General features: G+C 50.9%; 1 protein-coding gene across 2 annotated transcripts in view; it reads right to left on the bottom strand.

Moving 5' to 3' along the window:
- The window catches only part of LOC140193793 (antigen peptide transporter 1-like), an 84,335-nt gene that overhangs the window by 48,747 nt on the left and 13,980 nt on the right, over positions 1-21,608 (bottom strand). For both annotated transcript variants that reach the window (XM_072250962.1, XM_072250963.1), the window contains 3 exons: positions 8,044-8,232; positions 6,537-6,710; positions 5,552-5,711 (listed from right to left, as the gene is read on the bottom strand). In XM_072250962.1, coding sequence (XP_072107063.1) covers positions 5,552-5,711; positions 6,537-6,710; positions 8,044-8,232 — 523 coding nt within the window. The remainder of the gene's footprint in view (positions 1-5,551; positions 5,712-6,536; positions 6,711-8,043; positions 8,233-21,608) is intronic.

The raw sequence follows: 21,608 nt of genomic DNA, 5'->3' as shown, positions 1-21,608 counted from the left end.
GTGTTGTCACAGTGTGTCATCGCAGTGTGTCGTCACAGTGTGTCGTCACAGTGAGTTGTCACAGTGTGTCAGTGTGTTGTCGCAGTGTGTTGTCACAGTGTGTTGTCACAGTGTGTTGTCACAGTGTTGTCGTCACAGTGTGTCGTCACAGTGTGTCGTCACAGTGTGTCGTCACAGTGTGTCAGTGTGTTGTCACAGTGTGTTGTCACAGTGTGTCAGTGTGTTGTCACAGTGTTGTCACAGTGTGTCAGTGTGTTGTCACAGTGTGTCAGTGTTGTCACAGTGTTGTCGTCACAGTGTGTCGTCACAGTGTGTCGTCACAGTGTGTCGTCACAGTGTGTCAGTGTGTCGTCACAGTGTGTTGTGTCAGTGTTGTCACAGTGTGTTGTCACAGTGTGTCAGTGTGTTGTCACAGTGTGTTGTCACAGTGTGTCAGTGTGTTGTCACAGTGTGTTGTCACAGTGTGTCAGTGTGTTGTCACAGTGTGTTGTCACAGTGTGTCAGTGTGTCGTCACAGTGTTGTCACAGTGTGTTGTCACAGTGTGTCAGTGTGTCGTCACAGTGTGTCAGTGTGTTGTCACAGTGAGTCGTCGCAGTGTGTTGTCACAGTGTGTTGTCACAGTGTGTTGTCACAGTGTGTCATCGCAGTGTGTCGTCACAGTGTCGTCACAGTGAGTTGTCACAGTGTGTTGTCGCAGTGTGTTGTCACAGTGTGTTGTCACAGTGTGTTGTCACAGTGTTGTCGTCACAGTGTGTCGTCACAGTGTGTCGTCACAGTGTGTCGTCACAGTGTGTCAGTGTGTTGTCACAGTGTGTTGTCACAGTGTGTCAGTGTGTTGTCACAGTGTTGTCGTCACAGTGTGTCGTCACAGTGTGTCGTCACAGTGTGTTGTCACAGTGTGTCAGTGTGTTGTCACAGTGTGTCATCACAGTGTGTCGTTGCAGTGTGTTGTCACAGTGTTGTCACAGTGTGTCGTCGCAGTGTGTCAGTGTGTTGTTAGTGTCGTCGCAGCTACTTCGTCCCCCACATTCATCCTTCTATTAGCCTGAGCTCAACGCCCCCCCCCCCCAGCTGCACTCTCTCCAACGCAGAACATCAACTCTTCTCACTCCCTCTTCGATCCTCCTCATTCACATTCACACTCCCTCAGCAACCTTCACTTCCTGCTCATCCTGGCTCACTCCTCAACCCTACTCCCCCAGGCTCACTCAGCTTCGCACTCACTCCCTCACCTACAACCATTCTTCTTCTGTCTCACGACACACCTCCTTTCTTCTCCCTCTCCATGTCTTCATTCTCAGTCTCTCCTTTTCATTCCCCTCTCTCCCCCCAATTTCTCACTCTGCCCTCCCTCCTCACTCCATTCCGTACTCCTCTCCCCACTCTCTCCTCTCACTTCCCCTCTCTCCCCCTCAGGGATAAAAAACCCACTATGGGAATCATATATCAGCCTCCAAATAGTAACTAAGATGTGGGGTTGAGATTGCAAAGGGAGCTGGAAAGGGCATGGAATAAGGGTAATGACACAACTGATATGATTTTAATATGAAAGTGGATTGGGAAAGTCGGGAAGGTAATGGATCTCAGGAGAGGGGGTTTGTAGAATGCCTACAGGATGGCTTTTTGGAGCAGTTTGCCCAGAAGCCCACCAGGGGACCGGCTGTTTTGGACTGGTGCTGTGTAACGAACCTGAGGCGATTAGGGAGCTGGAGGTAAAGGAACCTCTTGGAAGTAGTGATCATAATATGATTGAGTTCAGTTTCAAATTGGAAAAGGAGAAGCTGGTATCAGGTGTATCGATATTTCAGTGGAACAGGGGAAATTACAGTGGTATGAGAGAGGAACTGGCCCAAGTTGATTGGAAAAGTAAGCTGGATGGAGGGACAGCAGAGCAGAATTGGATGAAATTCCTACAAGAAATAAGGAAAATGCAGGAAAAATATATTCCAAGAAAAAAGAAAATCATGAATGGAAAAATGGCACAAATGTGGCTAACGAGAGAGGTTAAGGCAAAAATAAAAGCAAAAGAAACGGCGTACAAGGAAGCAAAAATTAGTGGGAAAAATGAGGACTGGAAGACCTTTAAAACCTTACAGAAAGAAACTAAGAAAGTCATTAGGAAAGAAAAGATGAATTATGAAAGGAAGTTGGCGATTAACATAAAAAAGGATACTAAGACCTTTTTTTAAATATATGAAGAGTAAAAGAGTGACAAGGGTAGATGTGGGAGCGATTGAAAATGATGCTGGAGTAATTATAATGGATAACAAAGAGATGGCGGAGGAACTGAATGAGTATTTTGCATCAGTCTTCATAGTGGAAGACATGAGCAATATACCTGATAGCCAGAGGTACCAGGGAATAGAATTAGGTACAGTCAGGGTAACTAGAGGGAAAGTGCTTGGGAAGCTAAGTGGACTAAGAATAGATAAGTCTCCCGGTCCGGATGAGGTGCACCCAAGGGTTCTGAAGCAGGTGGCTTTGGAGATTGTGGAAGTATTGGAAATGATCTTTCAGGAATCAATAGACTCTGGCATGGTTCCGGAGGACTGGAAGGTCACAAATGTAGTTCCGCTATTTAAGAAAGGAAGGAGGCAGCAAAAAGAAAATTACAGACCGATTAGTCTGACATCGGTGGTTGGAAAGATATTGGAGTCAATCCTCAAGGATGAGGTTATGAAATACCTCCAGGTGCGTGACAAGATAGGCCAAAGCCAGCATGGTTTCATGAAGGGAAGATCCTGCCTTACCAACCTATTGGAATTTTTTGAGGTAATCTCAAATAAGATTGATAAGGGAGAGGCTGTGGATGTTGTGTATTTGGATTTTCAAAAGGCCTTCGATACGGTGCCGCATAAGAGGCTGTTTAATAAGATGAGAGCCCATGGAATTACAGGAAAGATATTGGAATGGGTGGAGCATTGGCTGATAGGCAGAAAGCAAAGGGATCCTATTCTGATTGGTTGCCGGTTACTAGTGGTGTTCCGCAGGGGTCGGTGTTGGGGCCGCTTCTTTTTACAATGATTTAGATTATGGATTAAATGGTTTTGTGGCCAAGTTTGTGGATGACACCAAGATAGGTGGAGGAGCAGGAAATGTTGAAGAAACAGAAAGGTTGCAGAGAGACTTGGTCAGTTTAGGAGAGTGGGCAAAGAAATGGCAGATGAGATACAACGTTGACAAATGTACGGTTGTACATTTCGGAAGAAGAAATAATCGGGCAGATTATTATTTAGATGGGGAGAAAATACAAAAATCAGAAGTGCAAAGGGACTTGGGGGTCCTCGTGCAGGATACCCTAAAGGTTAACCACCAGGTTGGATTGGCGGTAAGGAAAGCAAATGCTATGTTGGCATTCATTTCAAGAGGAATAGTGTACAAGAGTGAGGAGGTGTTGATGAGGCTCTATGGGGCATTAGTGAGACCTCATTTGGAATACTGTGTGCAGTTTTGGGCCCCCTATCTTAGAAAGGATGTACTGATGTTGGAGAGAGTTCAGAGAAGATTTACGAGGATGATTCCTGGAATGCAGGGGCTAACATATGAGAAGCGTCTGTCGGCTCTTGGACTGTATTCATTAGAGTATAGAAGAATGGGAGGGGATCTCATAGAAACGTTTCGTATGTTGAAAGGATTGGACAGAGTAGATGTGGAAAGGTTGTTTCCCTTGGTGGGTGAGTCCAGGACAAGAGGCCATAATCTTAGAATTAGAGGGTACCCAGTTAAAACAGAGATGAGGAGAAATTTTTTTAGCCAGAGGGTCGTGGATTTGTGGAATTCGTTGCCACATATGGCCCTGGAGGCCCGATCACTGAGGGTGTTTAAGGAGGAGATTGACAGGTATCTAATTAGTCAGGTTATCAAGGGATATGGGGAAAAAGCCGGAAATTGGAACTAGATGGGTGAATAGTTTAGCTCATGGGGGAACTGCGGAGCAGACTCGATGGGCCGAATGGCCTACTTCTGCTCCTTTGTCTTGTGATCTTGTGAACTGTAATGTGGGACTTCAATGTGCAAGGGGATTGGAAAAATCAGGTTGGTGTCAGATTGTAAGAGAGGGAATTTGTTGAATGCCTATCAGATGGCTTTTTAGAGCAGTTTGTGCTTGAGCCTACTCCGGGAAGGGCTATCTTAGATTGGGTGTTGTGTAATACTACAGATCTTATTAGGAGGTTTAAAGGAACCTTAGGAGACAGTGGTCATAATATGATTGAAGACATACAGCAATTTGAGAGGGAGAAGCATAAGTAACATGTATCAGTATCACAATGGAATAAAAGGAATTAGAGAGGCATGAAAGAGGATCTTGCCCAGGTGGAATGGAGGGACATACTGGCAGGGATAACGGCAGAGCAGAAGTGGCTGAAGTTTCTGGGAATAGTTCACAAGACGCAGGATGGATATGTCCCACAAGTTGTTCTCAAATGGCAGGAGTAGGCGACCGTGGCTGACAAGGGAAGTTAAGGACTGCATAAAAGCCAAGGAAAGGGCATATAAGGTAGCAAATTACACAGATTTAGCACTCTCTGACTAAAGTAATTTCTCAGTATCTCAGTTTTAAAAGGACGTCCTTCAATACTGAAGTTGTGTCCTCCTGTCCTAGACTCCCCTACCACGGGAAATAACTTTGTCATATCTAATCTGTTCAGGCCTTTTAACATTTGGAACGTTTCTACGAGATGCCCCCAATTCGCCCGAACTCAGGGAATACAGCCCAAGAGCTGCCAGATGTTCCTCATACGGTAACCCTTTCATTCCTGGAATCATTCTCATGAATCTTCTCTGAACCCTCTCCAGTATATCAGTATATCCTTTCAGTATGTCAGTATATCCTTTCCGAAATAAGGAGCCCAAAACTTCACACAATACCCCAAGTGTGGTTTCACAAGTGCCTTATAGAGCCACAACATCACATCCCTGCTCTTATATTCTATACCTCTAGAAATGAATGCCAACATTGCATTCACCTTCTGCACCACCGACTGAATCTGGAGGTTAACCTTTAGGGTATCCTGCACAATGACTCCCAAGTCCCTTTACATCTCTGCATTTTGAATTCTCTCCCCATCTAAATAATAGTTCGCTCGTTTATTTCTTCCACCAAAGTGCATGACCATACACTTTCCAACATTGTATTTCATTTGCTACTTCTTTACCCATTCCCCTAAACTATTTAAGTCTCTCTGCAGGCTCTCTGTTTCTTCAACACTACCCACTCCTCAATCTATCTTTGTATCACCGGCAAATTTAGCCACAAATCCATTAATTCCATAGTCCAATTCATTGACAACATTGTAAAAAGCAGTGGTCCCAACACTGACCCCTGTGGAACTCCACTGGTAACCGGCAGCCAGCCAGAATAGAAGATAGAATAGTGGAGCAGACTCGATGGGCTGAATGGCCTAATTCTGCTCCTATGTCTTATGGTCTAAATCTCATTCCACCCTCTCTTCCACTTTCTTCTCACTCCTAGCCCCTCTCTCTCAGTCCTCTCTTGCCTCCCTCCCCTTCAAACCTCAACCCTCTCTCCCCTCTCTCCACTCCCCCTACCTGTGCTGTACCCGTCCCTCAGCGCTGTGATGAACTGGTGTGCACGGGCATCTCTTGCTGCGTTGGCGACACGTTCAGCGTTGACATCCTCCAGTCCGTAGGCGATGTTCTCCTCCACCGACCGAGCAAACAGCACCGGCTCTTGGCTCACCAGGGCCACCTGGACAAGGTTGTCAGTGAAACCAGGCAGAGGGGGAGAGCCAGGTGGGGGGTTTAGAGGGTACAGAGAGTGCGAGGGAGAACAGTACAGAACATTTGTGTCAACTACGATGCCAATTTAACATAAACCCGACTGCCTGAATATGATCTACATCGTTCCCCCTCACCAACCCCATCACGTGCCTGACTAAATGACTTTTCAACAATGTGATTGTATTGGGCTGAGTGTTCCAAGCACCTACACTGTGTAATGAAAATCCTGCCCCACAAACCCCCTTCATATGTTCACCCCCTACCCTAAACCTCCGCCTTGTAGAAAGGATCAGGTTCCAGTCTGGCACATTGACCATTGCTATTCCAGTGCACGTACTGAAATAACGTAGAGCTCATGTATCAGACACCTCATACTTTCCCTGTGTCTGAGCCCCTGCTCCTTGACCTGGGTCCCAGAACCCATTCCCCTCCAATGCACCCCCTCACACTGTCTTCATTATCGATTCTCCCTTTTCAATGGCCCAAGACCAGACCCACCCCTCTGTTAACCTTCCCACCGCCCTGTGTATGACCCCTTCCTCCTTCACTGTAACCCCCTCTCCACCCTGAGGGTGATTCCCCACATCAATCCGTGTTTGACCCCACTCACCATCTCGTCTATACCCCCCCCCTCCCCACCTTGCTGGGGTAATGCTTGTGCTCGTACTCCTCGATGGGAATCCCGTCCAGCAGGAGGGACACACAGGTGGTGGCACCCCATGGCTCTCTGAACCCCTCACTGTCCCATGTATGGAGCTCTCTCACCAGCCCCTGTGTAACCCCCCCACCTTACCTTCCCGTGGTAATGCTTGTGCTCGTACTCCTCGATGGGAATCCCATCCAGCAGGATCTGTCCCGACTGGGGCTGATAGAAACGTTGCAGGAGGGACACACAGGTGGTCTTCCCTGCAGCCGAGGCCCCCACCAGGGCCGTCACCTCCCCACTCCGCACCTCAAAGGACACGTTCTGCAAAAATAACATCTGGCCTCATTACTGGGGTCTGGCCTTCACTCACATCACCCCGGTACGGAATTCAGGAACGGGAGTGAGGAGAGGGGAAAGGAAAAGGAGGGAGGTGGATGGGGAGGGAAGTCAGTGTGGGAGGTGGAGAGAGAATGGATGGTGAGGGGGGTAGTGGGGGAGAGGTCAGTGTGGGGGGGGTTATGTGAAAAGGAGGGGTGAGGAGAAGAGGAAGATAGGAGGTATAGGAATTGGAAAGAGGATCCAACATACACAGAACACTGGGCGAACACCTGTGCAGAGGTAGCCGTGAGGGGGGTGGTGGAGGGTCCACATGCGGGGGGTGCGTGCACAGGGAGGCGTGCGCAGAGGGACAGTTTGCGTAGAGTAAACTGCGTGCTCGATGAGCTGTGTACCGGTTGACAGCTGAGCAGGGTGGTTGTCACGGCTGCAGGGTGCTGGGGGAAGACTGGCAGTGTGTATCTGCCCTTTACAGGTTTTTTGGGGAATTAGTAAGAACACCCTGCGGGTGAGTGAAGCCACTGGTTTACAGCAGTGAGGGTGGAATTGTGCTGGTGGTGAACACTGGGCTTTGCACTGTGGCTGATTGCTCCTGGAGGATTTACAATGGATCCACACTTCCATTATTATTAAAGATTCAGAGGGTCAGTGGTTGAATATCTTCCCTGACACAGGGTTGAGCGAACCTCAGAGATCAGGGAACTGCGGGCAAAGGAGGACTGGCAGAGGGGAGGAATGGAGACCAGGGCAGACCAGCTGAGGTCACACTGAATGGCAGGACAGGCTGAAAGAGCTGAGTGGCTTTCTCATGTTCTAGTATTCTTCTGTAACTCACTAACCTTCCTCTGAAAACTTCTCCCCCCAACTATGCCACCAGAATTAATGTCAGCAATAAACCCAGATGTTCTCTGTCCCTCCCTCAGTGCAAACTGAAGGCCACTGAAGATCTACTGGTCACTGATATTGAGTGGACACAGGCTAACCTCACTCTCTGACCAATTCCTCACCCAGGCTGCGACCTCTATCACAACTGCTCACTGGCTGTAAACCTTCCTGTCCACGTGGACAACTCCTGATTTGCCTCGTTTCGGTGAAGTACCCTGTTTGCAGTGTGGAATGAGGCACATTACTCACTCACTGTAAACCTTCCTGTCCACGTGGATGTCCTGATTTGCCTCGTTTCGGTGAAGTACCCTGTTTGCAGTGTGGAATGAGGCACATTACTCACTCACTGTAAACCTTCCTGTCCACGTGGATGTCCTGATTTGTCTCGTTTCGGTGAAGTATCCTGTATGCAGTGTGGAATGAGGCACCTTACCTTCAACACCGGAAGATCTGGCTGCTTGAGGTAGGCAAATGTCACATTCCTGAACTCAATGTGTGCCTTCAGCTTTGTTGGCCTGAGGGTCCCCACAGGGGGCATGACAGGCCTACGATCCATGTACTCAAAGACCTTCTCCGAGGCCCCAACAGCTTTCTTCACATGAGGGTAGACGTGGAGTAGGGCCTGTAGTGAGACACAACAGAGTTTACTGCAACCCACACTGCTGGAGACAGGTTAACAATCAGAGACTTCAATAAACACAGCAAAGACGGGGACAACTCTAAACAAGATCACCTCGACTCCCACCCCACTCAGCCATCGATGCAAGTATCAAACAGTCAATATCTGAGGACTGTTGGCTGGTGTCCAGTTGTTGGATTGTGACACTAGTTACCAAAATCAAAACTGTTTATTGTCAGTCTTCAGTACGTGAGTGTAAAGGAGAATGAAGTGATTCTTACTCCAGATCCGATGTAGCATAAAAAACACAATAAATATACATAAAAAGGCAATCCTATGTCACTATGTACAAGGAACTGTATGTGTGGCTGTACATACAAAAAATTAGGTGATAGATGGAGGTATTGATCAGCCTGACAGCTTGGGGTAAGCAACTGTTCTGAATCCAATGATCCAGGTGTGGATGCTGCATAACCTCTTTGCATATAAGAGTGGGACAAACAGGTCATAAACAGGGTGAGTGAGATATTGCTGGTCTTTGTCAGGCACCTTTCTGTATACACACCCTTGATGGCAGCGAGGCTGGTGCAGGTGAAGCACTGGGCAGTTTTAACCACTTGTCGAAGAGCCCTCCTTTGTGCTGCAGTACAGTTTCTGTACCACACAGTGATGCACTATATTAGAATACCCTCCACCAGGCATTTGTAGACAGTTGTCTGTATCGGAGTGCATGGACCAGCTCTCTTCACCATCCTCAGAAAGCAGAGATGTTGGTGACTGTGGAGGATGTTGGTAATTGTGGAGGTGTTGGTGACTGTGGAGGTGTTGGTGACAGTGGAGGTGTTGGAGACAGTAGAGGTGTTGGTGACTGCGGAGGTGTTGGTCAGTGGAGATGTTGGTGACTGTGGAGGGTGTTGGTGACTGTGGAGATGTTGGTGACTGTGGAGGTGTTGGTGACTGTGGAGGTGTTGGTGACTGTGGAGGTGTTGGTCAGTAGAGGGTGTTGGTGACTGTGGAGATGTTGGTGACTGTGGAGGTGTTGGTGACTGTGGAGGATGTTGGTGACTGTGGAGGGTGTTGGTGACTGTGGAGGTGTTGGTGACTGTGGAGGTGTTGGTGACTGTGGAGGGTGTTGGTGACTGTGGAGGTGTTGGTGACTGTGGGGGTGTTGGAGATTGTGGAGGTGTTGGTGACTGTGGAGGGTGTTGGTGACTGTGGAGGTGTTGGTGACTGTGGAGGGTGTTGGTGACTGTGGAGGTGTTGGTGACTGTGGAGATGTTGGTCAGTAGAGGGTGTTGGTGACTGTGGAGATGTTGGTGACTGTGGAGGTGTTGGTGACTGTGGAGGATGTTGGTGACTGTGGAGGATGTTGGTGACTGTGGAGATGTTGGTGACTGTGGAGGTGTTGGTGACTGTGGAGGGATGTTGGTGACTGTGGAGATGTTGGTGAGTGTGGAGCATGTTGGTGACAGTGGAGGATGTTGGTGAGTGTGGAGCATGTTGCTGACAGTGGAGGATGTTGGTGACAGTGGAGGTGTTGGTGACTGTGGAGATGTTGGTGACTGTGGAGGTGTTGGTGACTGTGGAGGGTGTTGGTGACTGTCGAGGTGTTGGTGACTGTGGAGATGTTTGTGACTGTGGAGGTGTTGGTGACTGTGGAGGTGTTGGTGACTGTGGAGGATGTTGGAGACTGTGGAGGTGTTGGTGACTGTGGAGGATGTTGGTGACTGTGGAGATGTTGGTGACTGTGGAGATGTTGGTGACTGTGGAGGTGCTGGTGACTGTGGAGGTGTTGGTGACTGTGGAGGATGTTGGTGACTGTGGAGGTGTTGGTGACTGTGGAGAGGTTGGAGACTGTGGAGGATGTTGGTGACTGTGGAGGGTGTTGGTGACTGTGGAGATGTTGGTGTCTGTGGAGGAAGTTGGTGACTGTGGAGGTGTTGGTGACTGTGGAGATGTTGGTGACTGTGGAGGATGTTGGTGACTGTGGAGGATGTTGGTGACTGTGGAGAATGTTGGTGACAGTGGAGGTGTTGGTGACTGTGGAGATGTTGGTGACTGTGGAGGTGTTGGTGACTGTGGAGGGTGTTGGTGACTGTCGAGGTGTTGGTGACTGTGGAGGTGTTGGAGACAGTAGAGGTGTTGGTGACTGCGGAGGTGTTGGTCAGTGGAGATGTTGGTGACTGTGGAGGGTGTTGGTGACTGTGGAGATGTTGGTGACTGTGGAGGTGTTGGTGACTGTGGAGATGTTGGTCAGTAGAGGGTGTTGGTGACTGTGGAGGATGTTGGTGACAGTGGAGATGTTGGTGACTGTGGAGGATGTTGGTGACTGTGGAGGTATTGGTGACTGTGGAGATGTTGGTGACTGTGGAAGTGTTGGTGACTGTGGAGGGATGTTGGTGACTGTGGAGATGTTGGTGACTGTGGAGGTGTTGGTGACTGTGGAGGGTGTTGGTGACAGTCGAGGATGTTGGTGACAGTGGAGGTGTTGGTGACTGTGGAGATGTTGGTGACTGTGGAGGTGTTGGTGACTGTGGAGGGTGTTGGTGACTGTCGAGGTGTTGGTGACTGTGGAGATGTTTGTGACTGTGGAGGTGTTGGTGACTGTGGAGGTGTTGGTGACTGTGGAGGTGTTGGTGACTGTGGAGGATGTTGGTGACTGTGGAGGTGTTGGTGACTGTGGAGGTGTTGGTGACTGTGGAGGATGTTGGTGACTGTGGAGATGTTGGTGACTGTGGAGATGTTGGTCAGTGGAGGGTGTTGGTGACTGTGGAGCTGTTGGTGACTGTGGAGATGTTGGTCAGTAGAGGGTGTTGGTGACTGTGGAGGATGTTGGGGACAGTGGAGATGTTGGTGACTGTGGAGGATGTTGGTGACTGTGGAGGTGTTGGTGACTGTGGAGGTGTTGGTGACTGTGGAGGATGTTGGTGACTGTGGAGGTGTTGGTGACTGTGGAGATGTTGGTCAGTAGAGGGTGTTGGTGACTGTGGAGGATGTTGGGGACAGTGGAGATGTTGGTGACTGTGGAGGTGTTGGTGACTGTGGAGGTGTTGGTGACTGTGGAGGTGTTGGTGACTGTGGAGGTGTTGGTGACTGTGGAGGTATTGGTGACTGTGGAGATGTTGGTGACTGTGGAGGTGTTGGTGACTGTGGAGGGATGTTGGTGACTGTGGAGATGTTGGTGAGTGTGGAGGATGTTGGTGACTGTGGAGGTATTGGTGACTGTGGAGATGTTGGTGACTGTGGAGGTGTTGGTGACTGTGGAGGGATGTTGGTGACTGTGGAGGTGTTGGTGACTGTGGAGATGTTGGTGACAGTGGAGGATGTTGGTGACAGTGGAGGTGTTGGTGAGTGTGGAGCATGTTGGTGACAGTGGAGGGTGTTGGTGACTGTGGAGGTGTTGGAGACTGTGGAGGGTGTTGGATACTGTGGAGGTGTTGGTGACTGTGGAGGATGTTGGTGAGTGGAGGTGTTGGTGACTGTGGAGGGTATTGGTGACTGTGGAGATGTTAGTGACTGTGGAGATGTTGGTCAGTGGAGATGTTAGTGACTGTGGAGATGTTGGTGTCTGTGGAGGAAGTTGGTGACTGTGGAGGTGTTGGTGACTGTGGAGGATGTTGGTGACTGTGGAGGATGTTGGTGACTGTGGAGATGTTGGTGACTGTGGAGGTGTTGGTGACTGGAGATGTTGGTGACTGTGGAGATGTTGGTGACTGCGGGGGATGTTGGTGACTGGAGGTGTTGGTGACTGTGGAGATGTTGGTGACTGTGGAAGTGTTGGTGACTGTGGAGGGATGTTGGTGACTGTGGAGATGTTGGTGACTGTGGAGGTGTTGGTGACTGTGGAGGGTGTTGGTGACAGTGGAGGATGTTGGTGACAGTGGAGGTGTTGGTGACTGTGGAGATGTTGGTGACTGTGGAGGTGTTGGTGACCGTGGAGGGTGTTGGTGACTGTCGAGGTGTTGGTGACTGTGGAGATGTTTGTGACTGTGGAGGTGTTGGTGACTGTGGAGGTGTTGGTGACTGTGGAGGATGTTGGTGACTGTGGAGGTGTTGGTGACTGTGGAGGTGTTGGTGACTGTGGAGGATGTTGGTGACTGTGGAGATGTTGGTGACTGTGGAGATGTTGGTCAGTGGAGGGTGTTGGTGACTGTGGAGCTGTTGGTGACTGTGGAGATGTTGGTCAGTAGAGGGTGTTGGTGACTGTGGAGGATGTTGGGGACAGTGGAGATGTTGGTGACTGTGGAGGATGTTGGTGACTGTGGAGGTATTGGTGACTGTGGAGATGTTGGTGACTGTGGAGGTGTTGGTGACTGTGGAGGGATGTTGGTGACTGTGGAGATGTTGGTGAGTGTGGAGCATGTTGCTGACAGTGGAGGATGTTGGTGACAGTGGAGGTGTTGGTGACTGTGGAGATGTTGGTGACTGTGGAGGTGTTGGTGACTGTGGAGGGTGTTGGTGACTGTCGAGGTGTTGGTGACTGTGGAGATGTTTGTGACTGTGGAGGTGTTGGTGACTGTGGAGGTGTTGGTGACTGTGGAGGATGTTGGAGACTGTGGAAGTGTTGGTGACTGTGGAGGGATGTTGGTGACTGTGGAGATGTTGGTGACTGTGGAGGTGTTGGTGACTGTGGAGGATGTTGGTGACTGTGGAGGATGTTGGTGACTGTGGAGATGTTGGTGACTGTGGAGATGTTGGTGACTGTGGAAGTGTTGGTGACTGTGGAGGTGTTGGTGACTGTGGAGGATGTTGGTGACTGTGGAGGATGTTGGTGACTGTGGAGAATGTTGGTGACAGTGGAGGTGTTGGTGACTGGAGATGTTGGTGACTGTGGAGATGTTGGTGACTGTGGAGGTGTTGGTGACTGTGGAGGGTGTTGGTGACTGTCGAGGTGTTGGTGACTGTGGAGATGTTTGTGACTGTGGAGGTGTTGGTGACTGTGGAGGTGTTGGTGACTGTGGAGGATGTTGGTGACTGTGGAGGGTTGGTGACTGTGGAGATGTTGGTGACTGTGGAGGTGTTGGTGACTGTGGAGGATGTTGGTGACTGTGGAGATGTTGGTGACTGTGGAGATGTTGGTCAGTGGAGGGTGTTGGTGACTGTGGAGCTGTTGGTGACTGTGGAGATGTTGGTGACTGTGGAGGATGTTGGTGACCGTGGAGGTAATGGTGACTGTGGAGATGTTGGTGACTGTGGAGGTGTTGGTGACTGTGGAGGGATGTTGGTGACTGTGGAGATGTTGGTGAGTGTGGAGCATGTTGGTGACAGTGGAGGATGTTGGTGACAGTGGAGGTGTTGGTGACTGTGGAAATGTTGGTGACTGTGGAGGTGTTGGTGACTGTGGAGGGTGTTGGTGACTGTCGAGGTGTTGGTGACTGTGGAGATGTTTGTGACTGTGGAGGTGTTGGTGACTGTGGAGGATGTTGGTGACTGTGGAGGTGTTGGTGATTGTGGAGGTGTTGGTGACTGTGGAGGATGTTGGTGACTGTGGAGATGTTGGTGACTGTGGAGGATGTTGGAGACTGTGGAGGTGTTGGTGACTGTGGAGGTGTTGGTGACTGTGGAGGATGTTGGTGACTGTGGAGATGTTGGTGACTGTGGAGGTGTTGGTGACTGTGGAGGTGTTGGTGACTGTGGAGGATGTTGGTGACAGTGGAGGTGTTGGTGACTGTGGAGGGTGTTGGTGACTGTGGAGGTGTTGAGGACTGTGGAGGGTGTTGGATACTGTGGAGGTGTTGGTGACTGTGGAGGATGTTGGTGAGTGGAGGTGTTGGTGACTGTGGAGGGTATTGGTGACTGTGGAGATGTTGGTGTCTGTGGAGGAAGTTGGTGACTGTGGAGGTGTTGGTGACTGTGGAGATGTTGGTGACTGTGGAGGTGTTGGTGACTGTGGAGGGTGTTGGTGACTGTCGAGGTGTTGGTGACTGTGGAGATGTTTGTGACTGTGGAGGTGTTGGTGACTGTGGAGGTGTTGGTGACTGTGGAGGATGTTGGTGACTGTGGAGGTGTTGGTGACTGCGGAGGTGTTGGTGACTATGGAGGTGTTGGTGACTGTGGAGAGGTTGGTGACTGTGGAGGATGTTGGAGACTGTGGAGGTGTTGGTGACTGTGGAGATGCTGGTGACTGTAGACGATGTTGTTGACTGTGGAGGTGTTGTTGACTGTGGAGGTGTTGGTGACTGTGGAGGATGTTGGTGACTGTGGAGGTGTTGGTGACTGTGGAGAATATTGGTGACTGTGGAGAATATTGTTGATTGTGGAGATGTTTCTGACTGTGGAGGTGTTGGTGACTGTGGAGGTGTTGGTGACTGTGGAGGTGTTGGTTACTGTGGAGGGATGTTGGTGACTGTGGAGATGTTGGTGACTGTGGAGGTGTTGGTGACTGTGGAGATGTTGGTGACTGTGGAGGTGTTGGTGACTGTGGAGGGTGTTGGTGACTGTCGAGGTGTTGGTGACTGTGGAGATGTTTGTGACTGTGGAGGTATTGGTGACTGTGGAGGATGTTGGTGACTGTGGAGGTGTTGGTGACTGTGGAGGATGTTGGTGACTGTGGAGATGTTGGTGACTGTGGAGGTGTTGGTGACTGTGGAGATGTTGGTCAGTGGAGGGTGTTGGTGACTGTGGAGGATGTTGGTGACTGTGGAGGTGTTGGTGACTGTGGAGATGTTGGTCAGTAGAGGGTGTTGGTGACTGTGGAATATGTTGGTGACAGTGGAGATGTTGGTGACTGTGGAGGATGTTGGTGACTGTGGAGGTATTGGTGACTGTGGAGATGTTGGTGACTGTGGAGGTGTTGGTGACTGTGGAGGATGCTGGTGACTGTGGAGGTATTGGTGACTGTGGAGGGTGTTGGTGACTGTGGAGGTGTTGGTGTCTGCGGAGGTGTTAGTGACTGTGGAGATGTTGGTCAGTGGAGATGTTGGAGACTGTGGAGGGTGTTGGAGACTGTGGAGGTGTTGGTGACTGTGGAGGATGTTGGTGAGTGGAGGTGTTGGTGACTGTGGAGGGTATTGGTGACTGTGGAGATGTTGGTGTCTGTGGAGGGTGTTGGTGACTGTGGAGATGTTTGTGACTGTGGAGGTGTTGGTGACTGTGGAGGATGTTGGTGACTGTGGAGGGTGTTGGTGACTGTGGAGATGTTGGTGACTGTGGAGGTGTTGGTGACTGTGGAGGATGTTGGTGACTGTGGAGATGTTGGTGACTGTGGAGATGTTGGTCAGTAGAGGGTGTTGGTGACTGTGGAGGATGTTGGTGACTGTGGAGATGTTGGTCAGTGGAGGGTGTTGGTGACTGTGGAGGTGTTGGTGACTGCGGAGGTGTTGGTGACTATGGAGGTGTTGGTGACTATGGAGGTGTTGGTGACTGTGGAGAGGTTGGTGACTGTGGAGGATGTTGGAGACTGTGGAGGTGTTGGTGACTGTGGAGATGCTGGTGACTGTAGAGGATGTTGTTGACTGTGGATGTGTTGGTGACTGTGGAGGTGTTGGTGACTGTGGAGGATGTTGGTGACTGGAGGTGTTGGTGACTGTGGAGAATATTGGTGACTGTGGAGAATATTGGTGATTGTGGAGATGTTTCTGACTGTGGAGGTGTTGGTGACTGTGGAGGTGTTGTTGACTGTGGAGGGATGTTGGTGACTGTGGAGATGTTGGTGACTGTGGAGGTGTTGGTGACTGTTGAGATGTTGGTGACTGTGGAGGTGTTGGTGACTGTGGAGGGTGTTGGTGACTGTCGAGGTGTTGGTGACTGTGGAGATGTTTGTGACTGTGGAGGTGTTGGTGACTGTGGAGGTATTGGTGACTGTGGAGGATGTTGGTGACTGTGGAGGTGTTGGTGACTGTGGAGGATGTTGGTGACTGTGGAGATGTTGGTCAGTGGAGGGTGTTGGTGACTGTGGAGGATGTTGGTGACTGTGGAGGTGTTGGTGACTGTGGAGGTGTTGGTCAGTAGAGGGTGTTGGTGACTGTGGAGGATGTTGGTGACAGTGGAGATGTTGGTGACTGTGGAGGATGTTGGTGACTGTGGAGGTATTGGTGACTGTGGAGATGTTGGTGACTGTGGAGGTGTTGGTGACTGTGGAGGATGCTGGTGACTGTGGAGGTATTGGTGACTGTGGAGGGTGTTGGTGACTGTGGAGGTGTTGGTGTCTGCGGAGGTGTTAGTGACTGTGGAGATGTTGGTCAGTGGAGATGTTGGTGACTGTGGAGGGTGTTGGTGACTGTGGAGATGTTGGTGACTGTGGAGGTGTTGGTGACTGTGGAGGTGTTGGAGACTGTGGAGGGTGTTGGTGACTGTGGAGATGTTGGTGACTGTGGAGGTGTTGGTGACTGTGGAGGATGTTGGTGACTGTGGAGATGTTGGTGACTGTGGAGATGTTGGTCAGTGGAGGGTGTTGGTGACTGTGGAGGATGTTGGTGACTGTGGAGGTGTTGGTGACTGTGGAGATGTTCGTCAGTAGAGGGTGTTGGTGACTGTGGAGGATGTTGGTGACAGTGGAGATGTTGGTGACTGTGGAGGATGTTGGTGACTGTGGAGGTATTGGTGACTGTGGAGATGTTGGTGACTGTGGAGGTATTGGTGACTGTGGAGGGTGTTGGTGACTGTGGAGGTGTTGGTGTCTGCGGAGGTGTTAGTGACTGTGGAGATGTTGGTCAGTGGAGATGTTGGTGACAGTGGAGATGTTGGTGACTGTGGAGGGTGTTGGTGACTGTGGAGATGTTGGTGACTGTGGAGGTGTTGGTGACTGTGGAGGTGTTGGAGACTGTGGAGGGTGTTGGAGACTATGGAGGTGTTGGTGACTGTGGAGGATGTTGGTGAGTGGAGGTGTTGGTGACTGTGGAGGGTATTGGTGACTGTGGAGATGTTGGTGTCTGTGGAGGGTGTTGGTGACTGTGGAGATGTTTGTGACTGTGGAGGTGTTGGTGACTGTGGAGGATGTTGGTGACTGTGGAGGGTGTTGGTGACTGTGGAGATGTTGGTGACTGTGGAGGTGTTGGTGACTGTGGAGGATGTTGGTGACTGTGGAGATGTTGGTGACTGTGGAGATGTTGGTCAGTGGAGGGTGTTGGTGACTGTGGAGGATGTTGGTGACTGTGGAGGTGTTGGTGACTGTGGAGATGTTGGTCAGTAGAGGGTGTTGGTGACTGTGGAGGATGTTGGTGACAGTGGAGGTATTGGTGACTGTGGAGATGTTGGTGACTGTGGAGGTGTTGGTGACTGTGGAGGATGCTGGTGACTGTGGAGGTATTGGTGACTGTGGAGGGTGTTGGTGACTGTGGAGGTGTTGGTGTCTGCGGAGGTGTTAGTGACTGTGGAGATGTTGGTCAGTGGAGATGTTGGTGACTGTGGAGGGTGTTGGTGACTGTGGAGATGTTGGTGACTGTGGAGGTGTTGGTGACTGTGGAGGATGTTGGTGACTGTGGAGGTATTGGTGACTGTGGAGATGTTGGTGACTGTGGAGGTGTTGGTGACTGTGGAGGATGCTGGTGACTGTGGAGGTATTGGTGACTGTGGAGGGTGTTGGTGACTGTGGAGGTGTTGGTGTCTGCGGAGGTGTTAGTGACTGTGGAGATGTTGGTCAGTGGAGATGTTGGTGACTGTGGAGGGTGTTGGTGACTGTGGAGATGTTGGTGACTGTGGAGGTGTTGGTGACTGTGGAGGTGTTGGAGACTGTGGAGGGTGTTGGTGACTGTGGAGATGTTGGTGACTGTGGAGGTGTTGGTGACTGTGGAGGATGTTGGTGACTGTGGAGATGTTGGTGACTGTGGAGATGTTGGTCAGTGGAGGGTGTTGGTGACTGTGGAGGATGTTGGTGACTGTGGAGGTGTTGGTGACTGTGGAGATGTTCGTCAGTAGAGGGTGTTGGTGACTGTGGAGGATGTTGGTGACAGTGGAGATGTTGGTGACTGTGGAGGATGTTGGTGACTGTGGAGGTATTGGTGACTGTGGAGATGTTGGTGACTGTGGAGGTATTGGTGACTGTGGAGGGTGTTGGTGACTGTGGAGGTGTTGGTGTCTGCGGAGGTGTTAGTGACTGTGGAGATGTTGGTCAGTGGAGATGTTGGTGACAGTGGAGATGTTGGTGACTGTGGAGGGTGTTGGTGACTGTGGAGATGTTGGTGACTGTGGAGGTGTTGGTGACTGTGGAGGTGTTGGAGACTGTGGAGGGTGTTGGAGACTATGGAGGTGTTGGTGACTGTGGAGGATGTTGGTGAGTGGAGGTGTTGGTGACTGTGGAGGGTATTGGTGACTGTGGAGATGTTGGTGTCTGTGGAGGGTGTTGGTGACTGTGGAGATGTTTGTGACTGTGGAGGTGTTGGTGACTGTGGAGGATGTTGGTGACTGTGGAGGGTGTTGGTGACTGTGGAGATGTTGGTGACTGTGGAGGTGTTGGTGACTGTGGAGGATGTTGGTGACTGTGGAGATGTTGGTGACTGTGGAGATGTTGGTCAGTGGAGGGTGTTGGTGACTGTGGAGGATGTTGGTGACTGTGGAGGTGTTGGTGACTGTGGAGATGTTGGTCAGTAGAGGGTGTTGGTGATTGTGGAGGATGTTGGTGACAGTGGAGGTATTGGTGACTGTGGAGATGTTGGTGACTGTGGAGGTGTTGGTGACTGTGGAGGATGTTGGTGACTGTGGAGATGTTGGTGACTGTGGAGGTGTTGGTGACTGTGGAGGTATTGGTGACTGTGGAGGGTGTTGGTGACTGTGGAGGTGTTGGTGTCTGCGGAGGTGTTAGTGACTGTGGAGATGTTGGTCAGTGGAGATGTTGGTGACTGTGGAGGGTGTTGGTGACTGTGGAGATGTTGGTGACTGTGGAGGTGTTGGTGACTGTGGAGGATGTTGGTGACTGTGGAGGTATTGGTGACTGTGGAGATGTTGGTGACTGTGGAGGTGTTGGTGACTGTGGAGGATGCTGGTGACTGTGGAGGTATTGGTGACTGTGGAGGGTGTTGGTGACTGCGGAGGTGTTGGTGTCTGCGGAGGTGTTAGTGACTGTGGAGATGTTGGTCAGTGGAGATGTTGGTGACTGTGGAGGGTGTTGGTGACTGTGGAGATGTTGGTGACTGTGGAGATGTTGGTGACTGTGGAGGTGTTGGTGACTGTGGAGATGTTGGTGACTGTGGAGGTGTTGGTGACTGTGGAGGTGTTGGTGACTGTGGAGGTGTTGGTGACTGTGGAGATGTTGGTGACCGTAGAGGTGTTGGTGACCGTGGAGGATGTTGGTGACTGTAGAGGATGTTGTTGACTGTGGAGGTGTTGGTGACAGTGGAGGGTGTTGGTGACTGTGGAGATGTTGGTGACTGTGGAGATGTTGGAAACTGTGGAGGTGTTAGTGACTGTGGAGGTGTTGGTGACTGTGGAGGGTGTTGGTGACTGTGGAGGTGTTGGTGACTGTGGAGGTGTTGGTGACAGTGGAGGATGTTGGTGACAGTGGAGGATGTTGGTGACAGTGGAGCTGTTGGTGACTGTGGAGGTGTTGGTGACTGTGGAGGTGTTGGTGACTGTGGAGGATGTTGGTGACTGTGGAGGATGTTGGTGACTGTGGAGGTGTTGGTGACTGTGGAGATGTTGGTCAGTAGAGGGTGTTGGTGACTGTGGAGGATGTTGGTGACAGTGGAGATGTTGGTGACTGTGGAGGATGTTGGTGACTGTGGAGGTATTGGTGACTGTGGAGATGTTGGTGACTGTGGAGGTGTTGGTGACTGTGGAGGGATGTTGGTGACTGTGGAGATGTTGGTGACTGTGAAGGTGTTGGTGACTGTTGAGGTGTTGGTGCTGTGGAGATGCTGGTGACTGTGGAGATGCTGGTGACTGTGGAGGTGTTGGTGACTGTGGACATGTTGGTGACTGTGGAGGTGCTGGTGACTGTGGAGGTGTTGGTGACTGTGGAGGTGTTGGTGACTGTGGAGGATGTTGGTGACTGTGGAGATGTTGGTGACTGTGGAGGTGTTGGTGACTGTGGAGGTGTTGGTGTCTGTGGAGGTGTTGGTGACTGTGGAGATGCTGGTGACTGTGGACATGTTGGTGACTGTGGAGGTGTGGGTGACTGTGGAGGTGTTGGTGACTGTGGAGGGTGTTGGTGACTGTGGAGATGCTGGTGACTGTGGAGGTGTTGGTGTCTGTGGAGGTGTTGGTGACTGTGGAGGGTGTTGGTGACTGTGGAGGTGTTGGTGACTGTGGAGGTGTTGGTGTCTGTGGAGGTGTTGGTGACTGTGGAGATGCTGGTGACTGTGGACATGTTGGTGACTGTGGAGGTGTTGGTGACTGTGGAGGTGTTGGTGACTGTGGAGGATGTTGGTGACTGTGGAGGATGTTGGTGACTGTGGAGGTGTTGGTGACTGTGGAGGGTGTTGGTGACTGTGGAGGGTATTGGTGACTGTGGAGATGTTGGTGACTGTGGAGGTGTTGGTGACTGTGGAGATGTTGGTGACTGTGGAGGATGTTGGTGACAGTGGAGGTGTTGGTGACTGTGGAAGTGTTGGTGACTGTGGAGGGTGTTGGTGACTGTGGAGGTGTTGGAGACTGTGGAGGGTGTTGGAGACTGTGGAGGTGTTGGTGACTGTGGAGGATGTTGGTGAGTGGAGGTGTTGGTGACTGTGGAGGGTATTGGTGACTGTGGAGATGTTGGTGTCTGTGGAGGGTGTTGGTGACTGTGGAGATGTTTGTGACTGTGGAGGTGTTGGTGACTGTGGAGGATGTTGGTGACTGTGGAGGGTGTTGGTGACTGTGGAGATGTTGGTGACTGTGGAGGTGTTGGTGACTGTGGAGGATGTTGGTGACTGTGGAGGATGTTGGTGACCGTGGAGTATGTTGGTGACTGTGGAGGTGTTGGTGACCGTGGAGTATGTTGGTGACTGTGGAGGTGTTGGTGACTGTGGAGATGTTGGTGACTGTGGAGATGTTGGTGACTGTGGACATGTTAGTGACTGTGGAGATGTTGGTGACTGTGGAGGTGTTGGTCACTGGAGGATGTTGGTGACTGTGCAGGTGTTGGAGACTGTGGAGATGTTGGTGACTGTGGAGGTGTTGGTGACTGTGGAGGTGTTGGTGACTGTGGAGAATGTGTTTTGGACCCATGAGAGGTTGTGTGGGATGTGCTCTCCCAGGAGATTGAGACTGCTCGTAGTTTCCACTGCTTTGCCAGTGATGTGAGGAGGGGTGTGAGTGGTGCAGGTTCTCCTGAAGTGAAAAACCATCTTTGTGTTAGGGGAAACTTAGGGGAATTAAGGGTTATGGGGAAAAGGCAGGTAGATGGAGCTGAGTTTACGGACAGATCAGCCGTGATCTAATTGAATGGCCGGGCAGGCTCGATGGGCCGGGTGGCCTACTCCTGCTCCTGTTTCTTGTGTCACTGATAATGAGGAAGTTGTTATTTG

Source organism: Mobula birostris, unplaced genomic scaffold, assembly GCF_030028105.1.
Source record: "Mobula birostris isolate sMobBir1 unplaced genomic scaffold, sMobBir1.hap1 scaffold_877, whole genome shotgun sequence".
In the NCBI taxonomy this organism is placed as follows: Eukaryota; Metazoa; Chordata; class Chondrichthyes; order Myliobatiformes; family Myliobatidae; genus Mobula; species Mobula birostris.
This window is presented reverse-complemented; position numbering and strand designations above follow the sequence as displayed.